The following is a 23,059-nucleotide window of genomic DNA, read 5'->3' as shown; positions in this document are numbered from 1 at the left end:
ATAATTGATGCGTTTTTTGAAACGTGAGAATGTATGGCGGTAAGTGGCCACAAGTGTAAAATCTCTCAAGAGCTATTGGCTACCGAAACTTGTGGAGAAAGCAGAGCGATATCCTCCTTACCACGCCAAGCACTATAAATGGCAACATACAAATAATGCAAATAAATAACCAAATAATTCAAACACTATAAAAAAGGAATATGCTAGCTGCTAGTGTAGGCTACGCTCCACAACAACCTCGGTATGGTCAGTCAGCCAATCCAGGATGGCCTATTTTTTATATCCGCTTTGTGTCCATTGGGGGGGGGGGGGGTCAAACAAACACAGGACTTTCACTCAGGAGAACGCTGTTAATGTCCTCTGTGAAACCAAAAGTAAACATTGACTTTACACTTGTTACGTAACGTTACATAACATTGTGCTTTTATGAAAGCAAGGATACAAGGATACAATATTTTTGATTCTGAAACGTCGATATTCAACATGGTTTGCAGAAATATACAATGCCAAGCTTTTTGGGGGGACTGGGTTGGGCAGGTGGCAGGTAAACGCCCACATCTGTCTTTCTTGTTCGTCAGCGCTCAGGAGGTCAACAGCAAATGCAGACAACAAGCCAGCCACAAGTCCAACTTAATGACAGCTAGTTTTCTCCTGAAGCCAAAACACACACACACACACACACACACACATCATCATCATCATCATCAGCCTTGCACACACTCCTGAGGCACCGTTATGGGCTCTAATCACAACGACAAATGATGTGTCACAGAGAGTGGAAGATGAGTTAGAAGAATCATTCACTCTCTCTCCCTCTCGGAGAGTAATAACGTGAAGAAATGTACCTGGAGAAATGTGGAGTGGGAAGACATATGGAGGGGGAAAGAGAGAACAGGGTAGTGTGAAGTGAGAGGGAGAAAGTGTGTGTGTGTGTGTGTGTGTGTGTGTGTGTGTGTGTGTGTGTGTGTGTGTGTGTGTGTGTGTGTGTGAGTGTGTAGTGTCAAGTTGATGAATGTGGTAGCAGGAGCCATTGTGGTGGTGGAGGACTAGGAGGCCACCAGATAACAGCAGAGCAAGGCCTAAGCTGTCTCACACCATGAATAAAACACCATGAAAATATCTCTCTCTCTCTCTCTCTCTCTCTCTCTCTCTCTCACACACACACACATTTCTAATTACCTTCAGATGACTTTATCTTTCTGTTCCATTGAGATATTTCAATGCGGAGTATCCGACTGTGGGGATAAGTGCTCTGTATGCTTTCCCAGCTTGTTTAAGATAACCTGCACTTGTGTACTGTAAAACATACACACACACACACACACACACACACACACACACATGCTTACTGAAGTGTCTACTCTCCCTCACAACTTAAAAGTTGTACAAAGTCGGCTTGTTGGCTAATGATAATCAACAAATTGTCTGGTTGTGAGCAGTGATGTGGTTTTACGTCTTTTCTTTCAATATGGCGCCCTCTAGATGACGCTGGCAGGAACTGAGAACAGCTTCATCCTGCTAACTGTACTGCTACTTTTATTTCCCCAGTTTTAAAATTATAACAGCAGCCGTAAGTGTGGAGCGATGAAGATAATCAGATTATTACACCATTACAAGTCACAAGGAGTGCTACTCAGCCTGTGAAAAAATTATGTATGTCTCCTTTGGCTCTGGTTTTCTTTTAAAGTCTGAAAAAACAACCCTGATGCTGTCATAGTGATGTGAGCAGGGTTATCTAGATTTTGGACTTTATAACAGAAAGCCAATGTTGCAAACTCATGGAATGGAGTTTGAACAGTGGCGGGCCGTGCATTTTATACCTGGGCCTTCACTGCTGTCCTGCAGCTGAAACACAGCTACGGTTATTATTTGTTTCGTGCGTCTCCTCTCTTCTCTGACTGCAGCTGGGACTGCTGCACGAGGCTGCTGTCAGACTGACTGCCTGTGAGTGCTTTGGGGCGGCTCACGGCAGCACCCGCTGCTCGTTCACGACAGTGCAGAACGGTACGTGCTTTCACGTCAGAGTCAAAACACCAGAAAAGTCTCCAACAACACCAGAAAAAGTCGCTAGATTTGTCGCTAGTAGCTTTTGACAAAAAAAGTCGCCAGTTTAGCAAGAAAGTCGCCAAGTTGGCAACACTGGCACCAGCTAAATATGTCCCCAGCGCAACATTGGACGTAACAATAGTTCCTATCACATATAAAACCAAACAAAAATCCATCTTCATAAAAACAAGTTGTACAAATGATAATATATAAACAAGCATATTAAAGCTACTGCAGATGTAAAAACAAACGCAGTTGACTTACCAAATGCTGTTCACGTAAAGACAAAGTCCATCCTCCTTTCTTTGTTGACAAAGAGTTTAATCTCACGTTTGTTCAGTACATCCGTGCGTTTTAGTTCCAGTAAGAAGTCCTTCTCGAATCATGGACGGCAGTGAAGACAGTCGAGCCTCCCCAGTTGTATGTTTTGAATACGCTTAAATGCGTTTGAGGGCTGAAAATGTCCGCTCAACAGAGGCAGCAGATATTGGGATTGTCACCGCCCAACATGTCACGCTAGCCCACTGACCAATCACGTATGGCTAGGCCAGCTAGAAGGCTCTGGCATGTCAAAGAATACGCCCAACATGTCAAACTAAAGATCTGATTGGTTGAAGACTATGAGAAGCAACAATATCGTCCCCATTCACTTAAACTGCAAAGGGATTCACTTGTGAGTCAGCAGGCCTCGGGCCTCTCTTCTTACCTAGAGACATAGAGGTGAAATCTGATTGGATAAAAGCTCTCCTTAAAACAAGCTGCACTGGAAGCAGAGCAACTGAGGATGACAGCAGCTGTGCAATGAGAAAATAAGATAATGGGAAAAGAAATTATAATACATGTAGTGTATTTATGAAAAATTATTAAATTATAAAATAGCTATAGCTGATTCTGTCTGGGCCAGCAGAGAAGGCCTTGCTGGCCCTGACGGCCCACCACTGAGATTGAAAGAGATGTACGTTTACCTGCGACGAGGGTCAAACCAAAAGATGTCATTGAGTTGTATTATGGGAAGTGTAGGATCCAGCGTTTGTGGAGTTTGACTCCAAAAAATGGTGTTAGAAATTTACCAGTTTATGGACTAAATTTGTGTGTGTGTGTGTGTGTGTGTGTGTGTGTGTGTGTGTGCGTGTGTGTGTGTGTATATTGTGAAGGCTGTCATTCCTGACGTGACACACACTGTAACAAATTTCCCTGTAAAATGACATTAAACTTCTGGCAGCTACAGCTTCCAGCGACTCAGACAAGAGATGGCATTACAATATTAAGCTTTTAGCCAATGCAGTATCAAAAACATTCAGTAACTGACTATTTTAAAGTGCTTGCATTTAGGCTTAATACAATTTATAAAATCATCATTCCTTGTGCTGAACAGGTTCTTAATCTGCGTGTCCTAGTCTATGTACCCTGAATTTAGTTTCCATTTTATGATAACATTTTCTATGACGCCCATGTCTTTAATGCATTACAAACATACCTATTTCGCTTAATAATCTGCCCTGTATAGTCATGGTTATAAGCACTCGTAAATATTCACAATGCTTTATAACAATAATCATAACACATTAGAAAGCTATACGGTCAAGTATCATAATACAAATAATAATTGTTTTTGTTTATTAAAGTGAATAAATATCATTAAATCTATGTAAGAACACAAAATAATTTTTCATAATTTTTCATACATTATATATGCCCTAATTTTTCATACATTATATATGCCCTATATATTATATATTATATTCATAATACTACATAATACATAGACAATAGGATGACTTAACCTTGAGTGAATAAGTCTTCAAGTTGAGTTTTATAACATAGGAACATGGTGTGATTTGTGAAACGGTCAATAAAAGTGAAAAGTACACATTTATAAATAGGTTGTAACTGGTTTATAAAACTCCACCAACACTCACAAATGTTTTGCTTCTTGTTACTTTACGTGAGCGTTGGACCTTCACTGTGCAAAACGATGTAAACACAAAGTTCAACACTAGAAGGTCGATTTCACCTTCACTTCCTGAAGAGAGAAAGTTTTTCTGTGGTCACTTTAAATCTGAGTTTAAAATGAGATTATTTTTATTTTTTATTATTCTATTTCTTCAAATTCAATATCTGCTCTGTTATTGTATTGTACTGTATATATTGTGCATTTCCATACGTAATATTTTATATTTTATTTCACTCTGTAAATTGCTGCTGCTACAAACTAATTTCCCCCTGGGGATGAATAAAGTCTATCTATCTATCTAAAAGATGATTTTGTGACATCAGGTTTGGGGGTGAAGGCCAAGTGTGATATGTAAACTTGAATCATCCACAGAAAATACAATGAAAACTGTTATGCTTTGAGAAGTATAGATTGTATAGAAAATATGTTGTGTTCAGAAATTACATTTTTTAAATCAACATGTACGTTTTTAGAGTTTTCAATATTGGAATACTAGATTGCATTTTAATAATGTTTAACAAAATAATTGAACTTTTGGACACAAATTATTATTCCAAGCAGAGCATTTGTATGTGTGTTAAAATCATGTATGGAGGGGATCTTCAACTTTATTTATCACAACCTTCCAGGCTACTGCTGTGCTCTAAACACGTCCATTGTAAAAGCATGGACATAAAACCAACCGCCGCCATTTTGAAAGGTGTTGGATTCACCACGTGAGGAGGAAGTGAGTGAGGAGAAAGAAGACGGAGCAATCGAGCGGAGCGGCTGAAGCAGGGGAACCCGAGCCATCACTCGACTCTACTCGTCTCGACTACCCGGGCTAACTTTAGCTACATGTGCTGAGGTCGAGGGGGAAACTGATCCCAACCGCAACGATGCCGACAGTTACTTTACCGCCGAAAGAGAACGCTCTCTTCAAGAGGATTCTGGTGAGTTGATCGTTAAAGAGTTGCACGGAGACCTGGTGGAGTTTAACGATTCACTGTGTGTGTGAGTCGGTGTAGCTCTCCGGCTGCTAGCGTTAGCTTCCGTGTGTTAGCAAAATGGCATCATTGAATGGGCTAGCTAGCCCGGCCCTGACATGCGCTGTCACCGTAACTTAAAGCCACAATGGTTGTTCTTGACTATGTTGTGATTTGTGTGTTCAACGTGATTAAAATACAGCAGCATTAAAAGTATATTGGCGCTGGTTTAAATAGCCAGACTTGGCTATGCTACACCGCTCTTCATACACAACAACCGATAAGTTACCGCTAGGCTCCACGATGTGTAGCCAGTGTACCGGTCGTGTATGCTCAAAGCTCCTCCAGACTAATGTAACCTCTTATTACTGCTTTGACGTTTTGTCTGTATTTATATGAATGTATGGCCGGTGTTTTTGAACTTTGTGTCAGACATGGGCCATGCTAACCAGCTATGCGAAGCTCATCACACTGGCTACTTGACGTTAGCTAATCGGCTAATGCTAGCCAACTAGCGTGAGATATCTTGATTTATCTGATAAATGTCGGTCTAAATCTGTCTGTATGGGGTATCCGTAGTCACACAAATCACCGGTGTAGGTTGGATTAGAGCAAACTGGTAACGTTAACTTTAGCTCGTGCATGTGTGAGAACGTGCGGAAGCGAGGCACGGACCGGTGTGACTGTGTCAGCAAATCTGTAACGTTAGCTGCTTCAGGCCTTCTGTGCTCTGCTAGCTACCCATCCATCCATCCCTCTCTTCCACATCCGAGTACCTGTTTATTTACTGTTTGCACACAGTGTCATGTGGGTTAGAGACATTGTTGAACAGCTGTGGTGTTTGCTGCATGTTTAAATAGACAGTCTTCCTCTTCTTTTGCCGTGCTTGTTTGCTGTCAGTGTGTCCTGTTTAACATCTCTGCAAGCACATCTAGCTTTACTTTATGCTGACCAGTTTAACGTCACTGACTAGTTCAGATAACCTTAATTGTTTTCAAAAGCACAGGCTCTGCTGGGAGTTGGTGGCTGTTTACCAGCATTCATCCACTCCACCTCTGGCAGCACACCACTTTTCATTACTGTTATCTTGAACTTAAGTTGAACCTTGCACACAAATCATTTTTTTAATCCATGCTTTATTGCAGTCTTGTTCTGACGTGAAAAGATTTGTGCTGCATTGAAGCTTGCAGGGCCATACATCCTATCAAGCCAATTCCTCCTAATTTTAACTTTAACTTAGTTGCACAATAAGTGATACAACTGTGTTGCAGACAGAGGGATGTAAAGTGAGAAAATAATAAAAATAGAAACTAATAGTAGTGCGAGAAACTAAAAAGTCCCATGGTGCCTCACAGATCATTGACTAGAAAGTTGACCCTGACTAATGGATGTTATTCCTCAAACTGGACTTCAGGTAATTCATTTCACTGATACTTGTAGCAACTCGCCCACATCAAAGAGAAACCCCTTATGTTTTTGTTCAGCGCTCAAGCTGTTGGACAGCTTCAGTTAAGTGGGACGTCTGCCTCTTAAAGTTATTTATTCAGGACTGTCTAGATGCATTATGGGTAGTATTTTGTGTATAGAACAATATAGGTGCCATGACCATTTAGGATGTCACACCACTGAACTATTGTTTAGATTACAAATACTTCTCTTTTTCCGATTTTAAATATTTCTGACGAGGTATTGTATAATAAAGAAGAGTATGAAATCTTTATGAACACGAATGCACAAACTTAACTACATTTTAATTTCACTGCCTTCTAAGGTAATTAAGTAGGCTGACACCCTGGTGTTGAGGGTTCACCATCATTATCTTCAGTTGTAACCCCAAGACTCTCCTCTTCACCACCTTCCTTCCAACATGATGAGAATGTGGCGTCAGTACTTTGGGAAATGTTTTTAAATCCAGCCTAATGTTTGCACTTGAGCCCTGCAGCTTAGAGCCACCGCTCTGACAGATTCTCTCTGTAACTTGGGGCAGAGTTATTTTGGGTGAGGTAGATAACATGCTGGATATGAAGCACAGCTGGTGGTATTAATGTTGCTAAATTTACCTGAAATAAACGGTACTCCCTTTACATAGTTTTATCAATGTTTCTTCATGGTAATTCTGGCACCGCTGCTGTGATGGTAACATACCGTTACACCATTGCATCATCTCATGTTGTTGTTCGGCCGTTTAATATTTTCTGTTTACTTTTAACAGCCATGTTTAAGTGAGAACATTCTGTAAATTGTTTCAACACCAATGCAAAAATTAGAATAATCGATAAAAAAATATTGTTAGGTGCGGCCCTATTGAACAGTTGGTCTTTTTTACACATATGCAGCTGTTTTGAACTAGTATGCACACTTTTGTGTGACATTGTCCCATATGATTTCAGACAGGGCACACTGTTGTTGATGAAGCAGCACCATGCAGGACATTAGCCTTCTTCTAGTCCTCATGTAGTTCAACATTGAATTACTTGTCATTTCATAACCGACCTTGGCACCCGTATGTGAGGTTGACGTCATCTTTTTTTCACCATGAGTGAAGTTGATGGTGGGACAACGAAATGCCATCTGCCAGCTTAACTCTTCCTAGCTGTCTCTCTCACTCACTCACTCACGCACACACACACGCACGCACGCACACACACACACACACACACACACACACACACACATATCAGCTTAAAAGGAGGGGGGGTGTTCTGTTTATTGTGCAACTGCATACTAAATATAACTTTAGGGCAAAAAGCTGGTAATTCCTTCAAGGTGGTTTAATACTGTGTGTTTTATTAAAAAGTCGGATTCAACATTGAGCTCGGCTGTGTGCAGAATGTTAATGATATGGATAGTTTTTAGGGAATAATTCTGGAGTACATTATCTGATAATGTTGCTGGTGAACAAGTATAACCCACTCTGAATTTGTGACCAGAACTTTTAAACTGTTGACTTACCAAGGCTATGTTGTTCCTTGTTCTTTAAGGTCCTTTTATGTAATTAGTAGAATCCTGTAACATACCGGTCCAGCTGCGGTTGACATTCTCCTCCCATGTACCAGCTTTTAGTATGGATCACAAAAAAGTCAAATTGCAGAAATTAGTGTCCTTTTTTCGTAGTTTTTCTCCTTGCTAAGTCTAGCTTAGGACTGGGCGATATGGTCAAAATGCTTTTTCACGATATAGGTCAGTTCATATAACGATAAATATCACGATGTAGCACGTTTTCTAGTAATTCAATCGACAGTCTATATGGCTGTCAACTCCAGGATGAATGTTCCGCTGCTTCTCTGTCTCTATCTGATACAACACTCTTGTTCTTTTGGCTTAATGTGATTTCTCTTTCTTTGACAGCGATGTTATGAACACAAGCAGTACAGAAATGGGCTCAAGTTCTGCAAACAAATTCTGTCCAACCCCAAGTTTGCAGAGCATGGAGGTAAGCATTAGACATGCGGACGGAAAGATGAATGAAAAGGTTGTCCTGTCTATGGGAAATATGCATTGTATTTCTTACTCTCCTGTGCCATTTACTCCCTGCAGAGACCCTGGCGATGAAGGGATTGACCCTGAATTGTCTGGGAAAGAAGGAGGAGGCCTACGACCTGGTGAGAAGAGGCCTGCGCAATGACCTCAGGAGCCATGTCTGTATCCTCATTCATGGCACGCACGATGTGTTAGTGCAGGAGATATGCTCTGGGTTAACCCTGCAACTTAGTGCTGGGCGGTATACCGGTTCAACCGGTATGCCGGTTTTAATTTCCCGTATGATATGAATTTTTCACACACCGTCATACCATTGCATAGCCGAAACAACTGCTGTCACTCTTCAACAGGCAGCTAAATATATTGTTCGCCGCTAAGAAGGCTACAGTCTGAGCTAGTTGCCTTAACTGTATTGAGGGGGACCTCTAATCATGGTTATAACTTTATAACACAACAATTAATAACCCACAACTAACGCTCTTTAACATGGCAAAACACCACGACACAACAGTTTGTGACAAATAAACAATTTGTAACACTAATAATTGTACATTTATAAAATTTCACCACTGAACAGCATGCTGGGTACAGCTCGCTCGCTAGCACAACAGTCTGTTAACAGCGAGAGGCTCCGTCGCTACAGTAACGTTACATTAACGAACAGAAAAGAGCAATGCAGGATGAACAAAGACAGACCGGAGATGCACCGACAGAGTCTGTGCCCAAGAGAGGAGCTGGATCTGCTGTTTGGAAGTGTTTTGGTTTTAAAAAATCCGACGATTTGCGAGTTTGTCGAGCCACTGTTGCAGCTGGTGGTAACACGAGCAACTTACTCCAGCACCTCAGCAGAAAACATGTGTTGGAATATCAAGAGTGTGATGATGGCCGCCGGATTCGAGGCCGTCAACCAGTAACGTTAGCGCGAGTGAAACAGAGAAGCCAAAGGGTCAGACATCGCTTGAAGAGGCATTTGCTCGAGGCAGCATATGACAAGAAAAGCAAGAGGCGGAGCGACATTACGAACGCAATAATGATCCAGCTATGCAAGGACATGGTCCCGCTACAGAGAGTCGAGAAAGATGGGCTCAGCGCAATGATTAAAACACTGGATTCAAGGTATGTCTGACCGGGGTGAAAATACTTCAGCCAAACTGCTATCCCAACATTATACGAACAAACGAGCACACTCTATAGTAATAAAAGCCATTATACATGATGACATTAAAATGTTTTTATATTCTATGTACTTCTGACAGTAGAGTAAGCCACTATAAACCTATATAAAAACACAGTCGAGGAAGAAGAAAAAAAAAACGTGAAACCGGCAGAATCTTAAAAAATACCGTGATACACATTTTTGGTCATGCCACCATTTTTGGTCATGCCACTACTGCAACCCATTAAAAAGTCTTAAAGAGGCTTACAATAAAATCAAGGAAAGTAAGGTCATAAATTGTCTTAAATCTGTAGTAGGTATAACATTTGCTGATGGTGCGTTTTAAGGCTGGGAAACCTGGGAAACCTGTCGCACACAGTGTCCACTAACCTGTATCTGTTTGATTAAGATAGTGTTAAACAATGAGAGACTCATTTATAGAAGTGTATGCTGTTAGCTAGATACAGACATTGATGTCTCTATCTCAGTTGCTAGCTAGCTAACAAGCTACGGATGAGCCAAGATGGGGAGATGCAAGTTTAATGATAAATGGTTGGAGGAAGATTAGTTTCGGAGCTGGTTAGCTTGGTGCAGATCAAGTTGTGAGGAGGAGTAAAGCTTTGTTTTTACTCTCGCTTGGCGCCGTAGGGCGAGCCTTCCGCAGACGGCGCCCCACCACCGGGCATTAATGGAAGTGTTAATACTCTGTGCGCCGCTTGTTGCATTATTCTCCGAAAGACCAGAGGGTGTACAAACAAAATGAATTGTGAAGAATCAAAAAGACAAGGAGTGTGACTTATATTTCTGCCCATAGACTAGGTTTAACCGACAAAGAGCCTTAAATGAACCTCCACAATGCTGAGGAGGAATTGTAATTATCTGTAAATTTATATTAATGGACTACTTTATTGCCCTGTAAAGAAAAAAGTCAAGTATATCATGCTTTATAAAGAAGCAACGGTTAAATATCCAGTAAACAATTTGACTTGGCTGCAACATATATACTCAAATTAAAGTTTTTACGACGTCCTGTTTCTAAAGCATTTAATAGCGAATTGGCCTTCTTTGTTTAATCACTAGACATGTTTCAGCGGTGCACGACCAAGCGCCGCTCGTGATTAATATATATATATATATATACACACACACCTGGACTTATCTCGCTGCTCTCAATGTCTGTGACTAAGTGCTTGTCTTTTATGCAGCTGACAATTTCAGAAGTTCCTCTTTTCTCTCCAAGAAATTGTTTTGACATTTTTTGGTCTTGACTTATTTTTGTTGAGCATCGGATTTTAAATAAAAATGCAAGAACCCCGACTGAAGACCTTCAGCTGATGTGTCTTTTGTCAAATGAGCGAATGTGCGTCTGATGCCGCTGGACCTTGAGAGGCTCATTGTGCCGAGGAGTTCTTGTGAAGAATAGTCACCACGTCCTCTCTCTATTGCTCCCTTCCTGCCTCTCTCCCTGTGATTCCCAGGCCTGAGGGAAATCTTTGCCCATTTCCTGCAGATAAGTGCTGGGCAGCCTCAGCCTGAAGTCAACACTCTGTATCTAAGAGCAGACAACGCACTGCTGTCTTCTTTAGCTTCTCCAGTCACTTCTTATCTCGAGCATTCTGTGGCAGAAATGTGTCTTGTTTTTGCAGTGTATACTTTGAGGGATGTATGCTGATATATACGAATTGTTGTTTTGAAATCTTAGGGACTTTTTTATTTATTCAATTGTGAATTGCATTTTTCAGTATTTTCTGACCCGTTTAGACTGAACAATTCATCGATTAGTGGAGAAAATAATGAAAGTGAGTTTGTTGCAGCCCTATTTCAAACCATGTCAGCAGTGACTGTTATCCTCCATGTAGTGGTGTGGTGTGTACTGCTAAAAATATCCAATGGAATGAGCACTTATCTTGTTTTCCTCTAATTTTGAAAGTGTTTTCTTAAATGTAAACTCCGTGAAGAAGTCACAATGTTAAAGAACCATCATTAAGTCGTTGATACGTGAATCGGTTGTCCCCTCTAACCAGGAGAGGCTTATTGGGCCACAATGTCTCTCTGCTCTTCTTTACACCTTTTTAATAGTGTTTTGATAACATCTGTTTGAATGGAGATTGTTCCTTAACTTTATGTGCACCCCAGGCTGGCATGTATACGGCCTACTGCAGCGCTCGGATAAGAAGTACGATGAGGCCATCAAGTGTTATCGCAACGCTCTGAAGTGGGACAAGGACAACCTGCAGATCCTCCGAGACCTGTCCCTGCTGCAGATCCAGATGAGAGACCTGGAGGGCTACAGGGTGAGAACTGACAGTTGATCATTATTCTGAGATACCATTTGGATTATCATAATGGAAGACCCATTTTCAGTCATCCTGACACACTCGGGGTCAGGGCACAGGGTCAGGCGCTCTAGGGTCTACACCCAGTTTTGAGAAGCAAATTCCAGAAATATGACACCTGTTCTTTGTAATACAAGAGTAAAATGAACTTAAAAAATAATTAACTTTCTGGAATACACACTCCCATCTGTCGCTCTGCTTCGTCCAGGACGCAGTATGGCTCCAGCTTTGGAGAGGACCAAGCATATCAGCAGGCAGACATCCGGTTGCAGTCAGGCGTCACAATGTAGAACAGCTCTCGTGGGACACAGCCTGGGATTTAGATGCTTATTTAGTGTGAGGTATAAAATGCCAAGATGAAAGGATTAGAAATATTGATGAGAATGGAGGGGCTCCAAGTCAGTGTATCAGGTCGCGGTGTAACGGACCGTAGTTGAACTCTGACTCTTGTGGAAATCTGTGTTGAACTGTTGACAGTAGGAGAACCGGTATTGTTTGCAGCACCTGAGCTAAAAGCGAAACCAAAAACGATCAGTATCGGCCGATACGGCTTATCGACGAACGGCAATTGTATCTCTGGCCAAAAAGTCATCGGGTCATCTTTAAAAGTTATTTTTTATGTATTAAAAGTTGTAGTTTGTGATCAGTTTCACCCCTAATATTAGTTTTTTTTGTTTGTTGTTCTCCCTGAGCTAGTTTGTAACAGCCTGGTGTCAATACCATGAATCAGCAAAATATCTCCTCGAGTCATCATACACAGGACATAAGTTTGACATAAGGTCACCTTGTTGGTTCTGGTGGTGCACATAAAAAAAAAAAAACCCTGTTTGCATAATTTTTTTGCTGTAGGAGACACGGTACCAGCTGTTGCAGCTGCGTCCGGCACAGCGGGCCTCCTGGATCGGCTATGCCATCGCCTATCACCTCCTGGAGGACTACGAGATGGCTGCAAAGATCATTGAAGAGTTCCGGAAAACACAACAGGTTAGACCCAGTAACTGTTTACCATTTCTCCTCTATAATATCCGTCTTGCTCATTCTTTCCACATGATGCGAGATATGGGAACTGATGGAACAAAGAGCCATGAATATGAAGTACTTTGTGTATCGCAGATGCTGTGCAACACTCTGCAGTGTAAGATGAGTAACAGGATTACTCACATTTCTTGTCAGATCGTACGTGTCTGGCTTACCGTTTTGATGCAGCCGAGTTACAGTGCAGGCTTTTTAGTTCAACTGTCTCAACCGAGTTTTAAATATGGATGTTGTCTCTGTTCATCGGTCACAACTACAATGGAGCTCATTCTCTCCCTCTCACCACCTTGCTCCTGATAAGACCAGTCTGCGTCCTGTCTTTGTGCCATATATGTAACGCAACAAGCTAACGTGACTAGACAACGCCACACACACACACAAACACCCACACAAAGAATGATGCAGAGTTTCCTGAACAGCATAGATGCAGAAGGCCATCCAGGAGCTCCTGTAGTTTTTCCACTGTCGCTTGTAGAAAATGTTGAGTTCACTAACAACCTAATTTGTTTTCCCAGACGTCTCCAGACAAAGTGGACTACGAATACAGCGAGCTGCTTCTGTACCAGAACCAGGTGCTGAGAGAAGCAGGCCTTTACAAGGAGGCCCTGGAGCATCTGTCCAACTATGAGAAGCAGATCTGTGACAAACTGGCAGTGGAGGAGACTCGAGGTGGGTCACTGTGCTCCTCACTGAAGGCCTTTACACACCAGGGGTGGATTTTTGTACCTGATGTCGAGGCTGTATCTTTTGCAAGATTCAAATTCATATTGAGTTACTGTTAAGCTTCTCCAAACTTTTGTCTTAACTTTCTCTAACTTTCAGTTTAAATTGAGCAGCTTTTTACTCTTTCTATGTACTTTGACACCAGAGCTCTGATCTCATGTTTCCGTAGGAGAGTTACTGTTGAAGTTAGAGCGTCTGGATGATGCAACAGAGGTCTACCGCCGTCTGCAGGAGAGAAACCCAGAGAACTGGTCCTATTATCGCGGCTTGGAAAATGCCCTAAAGCCAGGTATGACGCATTGTCCTTTGTGTTAATAACGCCAGCATCATCATCACTGACTATAAAAGTATCCACATTCATTGTACAAGCTACAATCGTCCACACAACTGATTTTCTTTTTTTCCAGGCGGTGTAGAAGAGAGACAAAAGATCTATGAAGACGCTTGGGAGAAGTTCCCCAAAGGACTGGTTCCTCGCCGACTGCCCCTTAACTTCCTCTCTGGTGTGGGCAGTAACACATCTCTTTTCAACCAAAACAGTGACAACATTTATAAATGAACCAGCTACAACAAGCTTCAGTTGTTAGATTGTTTTTACTCCACTTTTCTTTGTTACTTGTTTTGTGGAGTTTTATGATCTTCTCATCTCATCGTATTTCTCTGTAGGTGAGAAGTTCAGAGAGTGTCTGGACAGATATCTGCGGTTGAACTTCAGTAAAGGCTGTCCGCCAGTCTTCACCACCCTCAAATCACTGTACAACGACAAAGAAAAGGTGACGGCACTGCTTAAGACATGACGAATGACTGCTCTACAGCTAAATCACAATGACACCTTTCCTCGCTTCACTTTAAACCAGCTTACATAATGCATTGAGGGATGAGAGCTCAGTCTGAGGGAGAGCTTCCTGTGAACGAGGTTTAAAGGGATAGTTTGGATTTTTAGAATTGGGGTTGTGTGAGGTACTTATCCATAGTCATTGTATTACTACAGTAGAAGATGGTCGGTACGCCCCTAGTTTGGAGAAGCAGACAGAAGTACCAGCACAGGAGCAAAGCAATGTACGTACACTACGTTTCAGAGTTTTGTTTTTTGCTGGTTTACTTTGCTGTCAGACAGCTTTACACTGTTTCCAACTGGGAACTGAAGCTGTCAGTGTTGTGTGACTTGGGTTTTTACCACAGTCGCACAGATACAAACAAACCAACTGATCAAGGCAGCGGTAGACCAGCAACACCCAAGTAATGCGAGGTAAAAATTACTGTTTTTTTGAAAGGAGTCTGGTGGCTTTGAAGAGAGCATAGAGAATGGCCTCAATTCTCTTTAGGAAACAGATGTCTTATGGCAAGGTACGGTGGTGAAAATATTCTAAATATAGCGTACTCTTAAACAGATATTGAGCAATACATTACTTTGCTCCCTTGCTGGTTCTCCTGTCTGCTTCTTCAAACTAGGAGTCTGCTGATTGCTATTTACTGTTGGTAATAAACCGACTGGTAAGTGACGGATAAGTACCTCATACAAGCAAACTTCAAAAGACCCAAACTATCCCTTTTTAAGTTATTATGAACTATTCACTCACAGATGCGTACTCCATACTGCAGGTGAAGTAATGTACTCTGTCCTCTTTCTCTTTGCAGGTGGCAATAATAGAGGAGTTGGTCGTCAGCTATGAAACCACATTAAAAAGCTGTAGAATGTTCAACCAGAACGGTGAGGAGCAAATGGGTCATGACGATGAGTTTGATGTCTTTCTAAAAAACAATTTTGATGGAATTTAAGAAGTGCCTCAAACAAGGTTTGGTTTCATTCAAATCTTATGGAAGATAACTAACATATCTGTTATCTTATAAGGTTAACTGTGACAGTCTTTTATTTACAACCCTGAAGACGTAAAGTTACACAGTTCCTTATGTCACAGATGACGGTAAGGAGGAGCCGCCCACCACGTTGCTCTGGGTGCAGTACTTCCTGGCACAGCACTACGACATCATTGACCAACAGACACTGGCTCTGGAATATATCAACGCAGCTATTGAGAGCACGCCTACGCTCATCGAACTCTTCCTTATAAAAGCTAAGATTTACAAGGTAACATACTCCACACACACGTCAACGGTTGAACTGAGAAGCGGAGTGTTGCTGTGCTGTTGTCGTGACTGTTGTATTGACCTCTCCTGTAGCATGCTGGGAACATCAAGGAGGCTGCCCAGTGGATGGATGAGGCCCAGGCTCTGGACACCGCCGACAGATTCATCAACTCCAAGTGTGCCAAGTACATGCTGAAGGCTGGCATGGTCAAAGAGGCCGAGGAAATGTGCTCCAAGTTCACCCGGGTGAGAGAAACTGACAGCTGAACGTCGAAACAAAATCATGGTTGTATGTAAAATAATTAGAATTCAGACGGAACACAGTACATATGACATTTTAGTGTACAAAATGACTTAGTTTCCTACAATTTGTTTATAGGAAACAAATCTGTTTGCAACAGGTGACATGATAATTGAGCATGTCCCTGTTTTGTCATTTACTTTGCTCATGCTTGTGTTTTTGCTTTTTCTTTGTCCAGGAGGGAGCGTCGGCGGTGGAGAACCTCAACGAGATGCAGTGCATGTGGTTCCAGACGGAGTGTGCACTCGCCTACAAGTCCATGAACAAGTTTGGGGAGGCCCTTAAGAAGTGCCACGAGATCGAAAGGGTGAGCCCTCATTATCAGGGATTGTAGTTGTGTGTGTTATTGCATGAAATGTTTTGCATGAGACTCCGTAGCTACCCAAATTATATCTTTGTTTTATGTATGGGTCAAATCCTTAATGTCATTTCTTTTCACATCTTCCTTTCTCCCCTCTTTTAATCAGCATTTTGTGGAGATCACCGACGATCAGTTTGATTTCCACACCTACTGCATGAGAAAGATGACGCTACGCTCCTACGTGGACCTGCTGAAGCTGGAGGACGTGCTTCGTATGCATCCCTTCTATTACAAGACTGCCGTCAGTGCCATCCAGATCTACCTGAGCCTCCATGATAATCCCCTGACTGACGACAGCAAAGAGCTGCAGGCCGACACTGGTGAGGGGGCTGTCCTGTATCAAATGCTGTCCTAATAATAAAAGAGGACATTAGTACATTTTGTCCCTCGTTAACGCCTCACTCTCTTGTCTAGCTAACCTCTCGGACAAAGAGCTGAAGAAGCTGAGGAACAAGCAGCGGAGAGCCCAGAAGAAGGCCCAGCTGGAGGAAGAGAAGAAGAACGCAGAGAAAGAGAAGCAACTTAAGAACCAGAAGAAGAAGAAGGAGGATGACGACGAGGAGATCGGAGGACCCAAGGAGGAACTAATACCTGACAAGCTGGTCAAGGTGAGAGAAAGAAACATGAAGAATCCTTAAAACTTTATTGTCAATGGCCAGCCAATGGAAATGTGTCTGTGACGCTGCTCAAACAGGTACACATCAGCGATTAGGTGAGCCGAATGAGTTGAAGTGATTTGTGTTCCCTCTCTGTCAATTCCTGTTTACAGGTAGAAAGTCCACTGGAAGAAGCTGTCAAGTTCCTGATCCCTCTCAAACACCTGGTCAAGGACAAAATAGACACACACCTACTGGCCTTTGAGATCTACTTCAGGAAAGGTAGGCGGGCACCTTAGAATGATGCTTCACTGACTTTTTCTTTAGTTCATACCGTGTTGACCTCTGTCCCTTAACTTTCATTTCTTCTTCAATCCGATTTACAATCCGTCTTCTCTTTTCAGAAAAATACCTGTTGATGCTCCAATCAGTGAAGAGGGCGTTGGCCATTGACCCAGACCATCCATGGTTACACCAGTGTCTAGTACGCTTCTTCAAAGGAGGTACGAGAGATGGTTCCTCATTAATGCCACAGCTGTTGAATCAGCATATGTAGTTGGTTTCATTTTTAACATACCTTATTTATTACTTTTATCCATACATCCTTCCTCCTACTAACTTACTACCCACCACCTCCTCTTGCCCTTTTCTCCCTACTTCTTTTCAGGGTCTGTTTTCTACATTCCTCCCACAATTGCTTCTTCAACTTCCTCTCCTCCTTTTCTTTCAGTCTCTGAGAGCAAGGAGCTGCCGGAGGTGGTCAAGACCGTGCTGAAGCAGGAGATCACCCGGCTGTTCGGAGACAGCAACGCTATGAGCTTCAACCAGGCCTACCTCACCAAGCACTCGAACTCCATACCACACCGACTGGCTGGTAGGCTTCTCTCTCTCACACACACACGCACACAATGTTGTTTAAGGATTGGTTTACATTTATTTAGTGAGGTTAGCAATATACTGACACAACCTAAAACATCTCACCTCAGACCGTCTATGCTCCGTGGAAGAAAATGTTGTATATCTTTAAGTTAAATTAAAGCTGCGAGCAGCGATGAACGGGCCGGCGGGACTCCGGCCTGCGCGTCCGAGAACGTCCGCGACCGTCGGACGGCGCGTCCGCGAGCGAGACGTTTTTAATCCCGCGTGGACCGCCTGATGCTGGAAATGATGCTTTGCAAATAGTCTGATGCTTCCTGTATCCGCTGCCTGGCACTACAGAACGTGTGCAAACATGCATCATGTAGCTGTGTGTCAAATGTAAACCACGTTGTGTAAAAGTCATGTAAATCGGAGGTGTTTGTCACAAAATCCAGATTTCCTTTCGCCAGCAGGTGGCGCTGTGAGTATTAGGGAAAATGAGCTTGTAGACATCCTCAGGCCATGAGTGTTATCAAGCATGTGAAGTTTGAGACTGTTTGGAACAAGTCCAGCTGAGTTACATCAGCTTTTTTCATGGGGAATCACGTAAAGTAGCCGCCCGCTACGGCTAAACGATTCCATCAAACGTAAAGCTTTTGATAACTTTTAATCACAACGGTCTTGACATGGTACTGACAAAATTTAAAGTGGATCTGATGAAGTCCCTAGGAGGAGTTCGTTAAAGTATAGCGACTAGAAATAGGCCAAAATCGATGGAAAAATGACACATAAATCAAAATGGCCGACTTCCGGTTGGGTTTAGAGCATGGTCCCAAGAGACTTATTTGTAAGTCTCCATAGGATACATCTGCCTACCAACTTTCATACATGTAGCTGAAACGTAGCGCTGGGGCTGCTCTTTTGAAATATTGTAGGGGGCGCTATAGAGGCAATTTAAAACGGCCAATGAAGAAAATCATATAAACTATTCCTTCCAATGACCTGTGACACATGTACAAAGTTCCATGAGTTTTTGAGCATCCCAACCCACTAAACCATCAGCTTTCTTTTTCATGGCAAACTATGCGTCGCCACGGCAACAGCATTCAACGAAAACTCAAAAAATTCATGATGATGCATCATCAATGTCTTAAGGCTATCCTTACCAAATTTTAGACTCATCAGGTCACCTGGCTAGGAGGAATAATTAAAAGTATAAAATATGACATTTCCTTTAGCCAGTAGGCGGTGCTATGAATTATAGAATTTTTTTCAATTGAAGTATGTTTAGGCTTCAATTGAAAAAATTGAAGCCTAAGAAGTTTTGTGCGGATTGGATAATGTACCTTGGAGTTATAACAACTTATAAGAACTTAGTTTTTCATAAACAATGAGGCAAAATGGCCGCCACGTCAAGGTTCTTTGATGAAAACTCTCGATTTTGATAACCTTTAATCACAAAGGTCTTAAGAGCATCCTGACCAAAGTAGAAGTTGATCGCTTAAAATCTGTAGGAGAAGTTCGTTAAAGTGCGAAGGCTGAAATCTGCAAAAAGTGACAAAAAGCACAACTTCGAGGGTTTACTGTAGCGCCCCCTAGTTGTTGAATGCAAAATAAATTTCAGGGTATGTTAGAGGATGCAATGTGCACATATGCTGAAAATCTGGTAATTTTAGGACAAACGGTTGAGAAGTTATATGTATTGATATTAAGCCACGCCCCTAAGAAGTTTATTGGTACATATCTTGTAAACGAAAAGAGATATCAAAAAGCTTTTGATGACGTAGATCCAGTAATGATCCACAGCAAATTCGGTAGAAATGGGCCTAAGCATGTAGGAGTTCGCAGAAATGTGTTTTACACTAAATTCAATATGGTGGAAAATCTAAGTAGGCGGAGCTTAGGGGTCTGATTGGCTTTTTTGTAGCTCTAGCTCAAGTGGACATGTGTGTCAAATTTCAAGTCAATCGGACATACTGGCCGAGGGGCGTCGCCGGTCCGACTTGTAGGGGGCGCTAGAGAGCCATTTCTTAACACAGAAAGATGCATTCTTTTTCAGATGGCTATATTCACCAGGCCTGACAAGTCCCCAAAATTTGGTGAGTTTTCATGCATGGCAAGTCCTCCAACCATGCGTACGTTTACCCAAACGGGTACAATATCAATAGGGCCTTCGCGGCCCGACGTTGTCGGTAGCTCGGGCCCTAATAATAATACCCCTTACAATATCAATAGAGCCTTCGCGGCCCGACGTTGTCGGTAGCTCGGGCCCTAATTATTCAATCTGGTGCACTTTGAGAGTAAAATTAGCAGGGTATGTCTATGAAGTATATGAGGTACGTATAACTTTGTGCCCTTGTAAACGATTTAATCATAAACACATTGTTGTGTAAATATGAACGGTAGAGACATGGCAAAAAAGTTCCACTCACAACGCATGGTAAATGAGATGGGGTCTGGGTTTCAAGGCGGCTAGAGTGCGTCGCCAACGGCGCCGCAGACCCCACGCACTGAGGACAGTCTGATCTTTACACAACATGGGGCCCCGTGAGAAGTGCACAGTGAGTCCACGTCCCCGGTAAGTGGAAAGGTCTGGGCGGGGGAAGTTTAAAGCCCAGAGTCGCGAGTCACCTTCACCCGGGCTTTTTCAAGCAGACCTAGAGCCACTCATAGCACACCGCCACGGAGGAAAAGCGCAACAAAAGGAGAGCACGATTGCTAAACGGAGTGTGGCACAATTATCGATTGATCTCGATTATCTTGTTTTCATAATTGTTGAAAAGACCAAATCATAATTGAAAAAAATAGATAAATCGCCCAGCCCTAGATAATGGAAAAACGTTTCCATCGCCTGGAGCTGGTGGTTGGATGTTGTAGCCATAGAAATAAAATATTCCTCAAATAAATTGTACCATCTTTGGATGTTTCCATCTTGAGTTTTTTTGTTCCTATTTATTCCTAATGTATAGGGTTGAGATTCCACTGCACATCATAAAACCTTCATACATCACTGAACTTGCTACCAACACTCTTGACTATTTGGTTCTCTCTTTCTCAAAATACTTTCACATACCTAAAATAACCAATCTTGCTTCTCCAACTTATATTCCTCCTGTAGTTCAGACTCATGGACACTGTTCTCTCTCTTGCAGCTGCTAAGATGATGGTGTATCTGGACTTATCGACAGAAACCAAGGCAGCAGAGCTGGCCACTGCACTAGATGAGTCACTCAACAACAGAACCATACAGGTATTCATGGGTTATGCAATGTAACACCTCTCTGGTAAAAAGTACATAGTACAAATTGATACCACAGTGGAAATACTTGCATCGATGTAGTCATTATGGTACACCGAGTATAGCCCTCTTTTCACCTCTCATTCGCTGTAAATTGTAAACAGCTCTGTTGATGGATCACTTTTAGTTAAGTCTGACTTTAAAGAAATACATTTTGCTAAATATGTAGAGCTAACGTAGTTTTTTTTTCTTCCCTCTTCAGATCTGCACAGAGGTCCTGGAGTGTCTTCGGAGCGCCGTGCTGGGCGACTGTAAGGAGCGTGCCGAGTCGTACCGCGCAGAGTGCTACAAGCTTTACCCTTACACGTTAGCTTTCACGCCTCCGGGATACGAGGAGAACACCAAGATCGCCAATGGAGATGTTTCCACGGAAACGGAGGAGCTAGCCAATGAGATGTGAGCGCAATAGAACAACAGCGAATGAGAGAAGGAATTGGGCCGAGCACGGAGCCTTGTGGTACGCCTGGCAGCCATTTTGTAGAGCCAGACACGGGGAAGCGAAAATTAGTGTTTCGTTCTTTGGCTCAGCTTAATCGGTTCTGTCCTGGCATGGCTTGGCTCTCTCCCACATGGTGGAAATCAGGACTGTGTGCGTGTGTGTGCGTGTGTGTGTGTGCGGTGAGAGCATGTGTGCGGTTGTGTATATTTGTGGGAAAGGGGGGGGGGAAGAGAAAGATAACGGAATGGCCATTTTACTTTTTTAATAAAGCTGACAACCGAGCTGAAAATGAAAATAAACAATAGTTATTGGCAAACTGTCGGGAGAAACTGTGACGGACTGACACGGACTGTCTGTTTCCTCGGAGATGATCAACAACGGTGACAGCAACCGCTCGAGTTTGACTCGGTGCTATTCTGACACAAGCCTACGCACTGCGTTCCCCCTTATTTTAAAAAGCTAATTTAAATGACAATAGGACACAACTGTCACTGGGGGACGGGAGACTGAGCTGAGTGGATCTGATCTCTTACGGATCTGTAGGAAGCTGAGCAGGAGGAGTTACTGAGGACCCAAAGTAGACACTGAGGACATCCAGCAACCACAGGCCTATCTGTGTCTCTTGTATCTACATGTGGCAGGGCAGTGTGTGAGCAAGGCGCAATCTCTGCAGGTGTACAGCACGAAGAACGTTTCCTCACATGTGAACAGTTTTGTTTTTTTGTTTTTTTCCCCACAGTTCCTGGTTAAACTTTGGAATATGTAATCCTCTGTGTGTTAATATGGAGCACCTTGTAGCACAGATAAAAAACTGTAAAGGTTGTGTGATGTGTGCCATTTCAAGTACAGTGATTCTCTTTAATATTTTTACATAATCCTGAGAGTTGGATAGATCTAAGCAATACCATAGACACCTTCCAGTCCACAATGGATTAGTGAAACTCCTATTGATGAAGATCATTTCTAGATCTGGTTCTCCTGGCAGAGTCACTTGTGTTGTTGCTGTCGTCACTTGTTAGAAATGATTTTATCTGCATGTACACAGGGGCTCTAACAGTCTGAAGTAGGATGTTTCAACTCTTGAGTTGCTCTCTGCTCATTTTAATGGCTCCTCAAAAGGTCAGAGTTCAGCATCCAAGCCCATTGCCTGAAGTGACGGAAGGAAAAAAGTTACAAGGCGACTAAATTTATGAGCATCTGGAATTTGTTTTATTTTTTCCGTTCCTCCCCCTTTTTCCCCCCAATAATCTATTTTCTTCCCTGTTTTCATCTAATTTGGGTTCTAATGTGAAAGGTGAAATCTGAGATGGCGATGTATGATATCTCTGGATTTTTGTATTAAAACCAAATGAAAGAAAACATTTTATTTCTTTTCATCTGTATGTGTAGCCACTGTTAATCTCACTGAGCTGCTGCCAGGTCC

At 42.4% G+C, this 23,059-nt stretch overlaps 1 protein-coding gene across 3 annotated transcripts; it reads left to right on the top strand.

Moving 5' to 3' along the window:
* The first annotated feature begins 4,733 nt into the window (after positions 1-4,733).
* On the top strand, positions 4,734-22,995 carry naa15b (N-alpha-acetyltransferase 15, NatA auxiliary subunit b). 3 transcript variants are annotated; one of them, XR_012954040.1, is made up of 21 exons: positions 4,734-4,932; positions 8,314-8,398; positions 8,503-8,607; positions 11,738-11,895; positions 12,787-12,921; positions 13,488-13,641; positions 13,865-13,984; positions 14,103-14,198; positions 14,362-14,468; positions 15,334-15,406; positions 15,615-15,784; positions 15,877-16,029; positions 16,263-16,391; positions 16,552-16,765; positions 16,860-17,053; positions 17,215-17,323; positions 17,446-17,544; positions 17,772-17,915; positions 19,959-19,998; positions 21,052-21,149; positions 21,400-21,441. XR_012954040.1 is itself a non-coding variant. In XM_076091115.1 (20 exons), exons 1-20 carry the CDS (start codon positions 4,879-4,881, stop codon positions 21,595-21,597), a joined length of 2,595 nt encoding a protein of 864 aa, XP_075947230.1. In that variant the 5' UTR covers positions 4,735-4,878; the 3' UTR covers positions 21,598-22,995. The 3 variants fall into 3 exon arrangements, 2 of the variants coding, with proteins under 2 accessions (XP_075947230.1, XP_075947231.1); XM_076091115.1 differs by lacking the exon at positions 19,959-19,998 and having other exon boundaries at positions 4,735-4,932; positions 21,400-22,995; XM_076091116.1 differs by lacking the exons at positions 4,734-4,932; positions 8,314-8,398; positions 8,503-8,607; positions 19,959-19,998 and adding an exon at positions 8,637-9,561 and having other exon boundaries at positions 21,400-22,995.
* Positions 22,996-23,059: the final 64 nt, after the last annotated feature.

The sequence above is a fragment of the Anarhichas minor genome, unplaced genomic scaffold (assembly GCF_050575085.1).
Source record: "Anarhichas minor isolate MPS153535 unplaced genomic scaffold, ASM5057508v1 ptg000014l, whole genome shotgun sequence".
NCBI classification, from domain to species: domain Eukaryota; kingdom Metazoa; phylum Chordata; class Actinopteri; order Perciformes; family Anarhichadidae; genus Anarhichas; species Anarhichas minor.
The sequence above is the reverse complement of the archived record's forward strand: the minus strand, read 5'-3'. Positions and strand labels throughout refer to the sequence as shown.

Bases quoted from the DNA above. Each gene is read 5' to 3' on its own strand.
- naa15b (XM_076091115.1), top strand. From the start codon at position 4,879: ATGCCGACAGTTACTTTACCGCCGAAAGAGAACGCTCTCTTCAAGAGG. The intron at 12,922-13,487 runs GTTAGACCCAGT...TTGTTTTCCCAG, and splicing joins AGTTCCGGAAAACACAACAG to ACGTCTCCAGACAAAGTGGA. The intron at 16,766-16,859 runs GTGAGGGGGCTG...TCTCTTGTCTAG, and splicing joins AGAGCTGCAGGCCGACACTG to CTAACCTCTCGGACAAAGAG.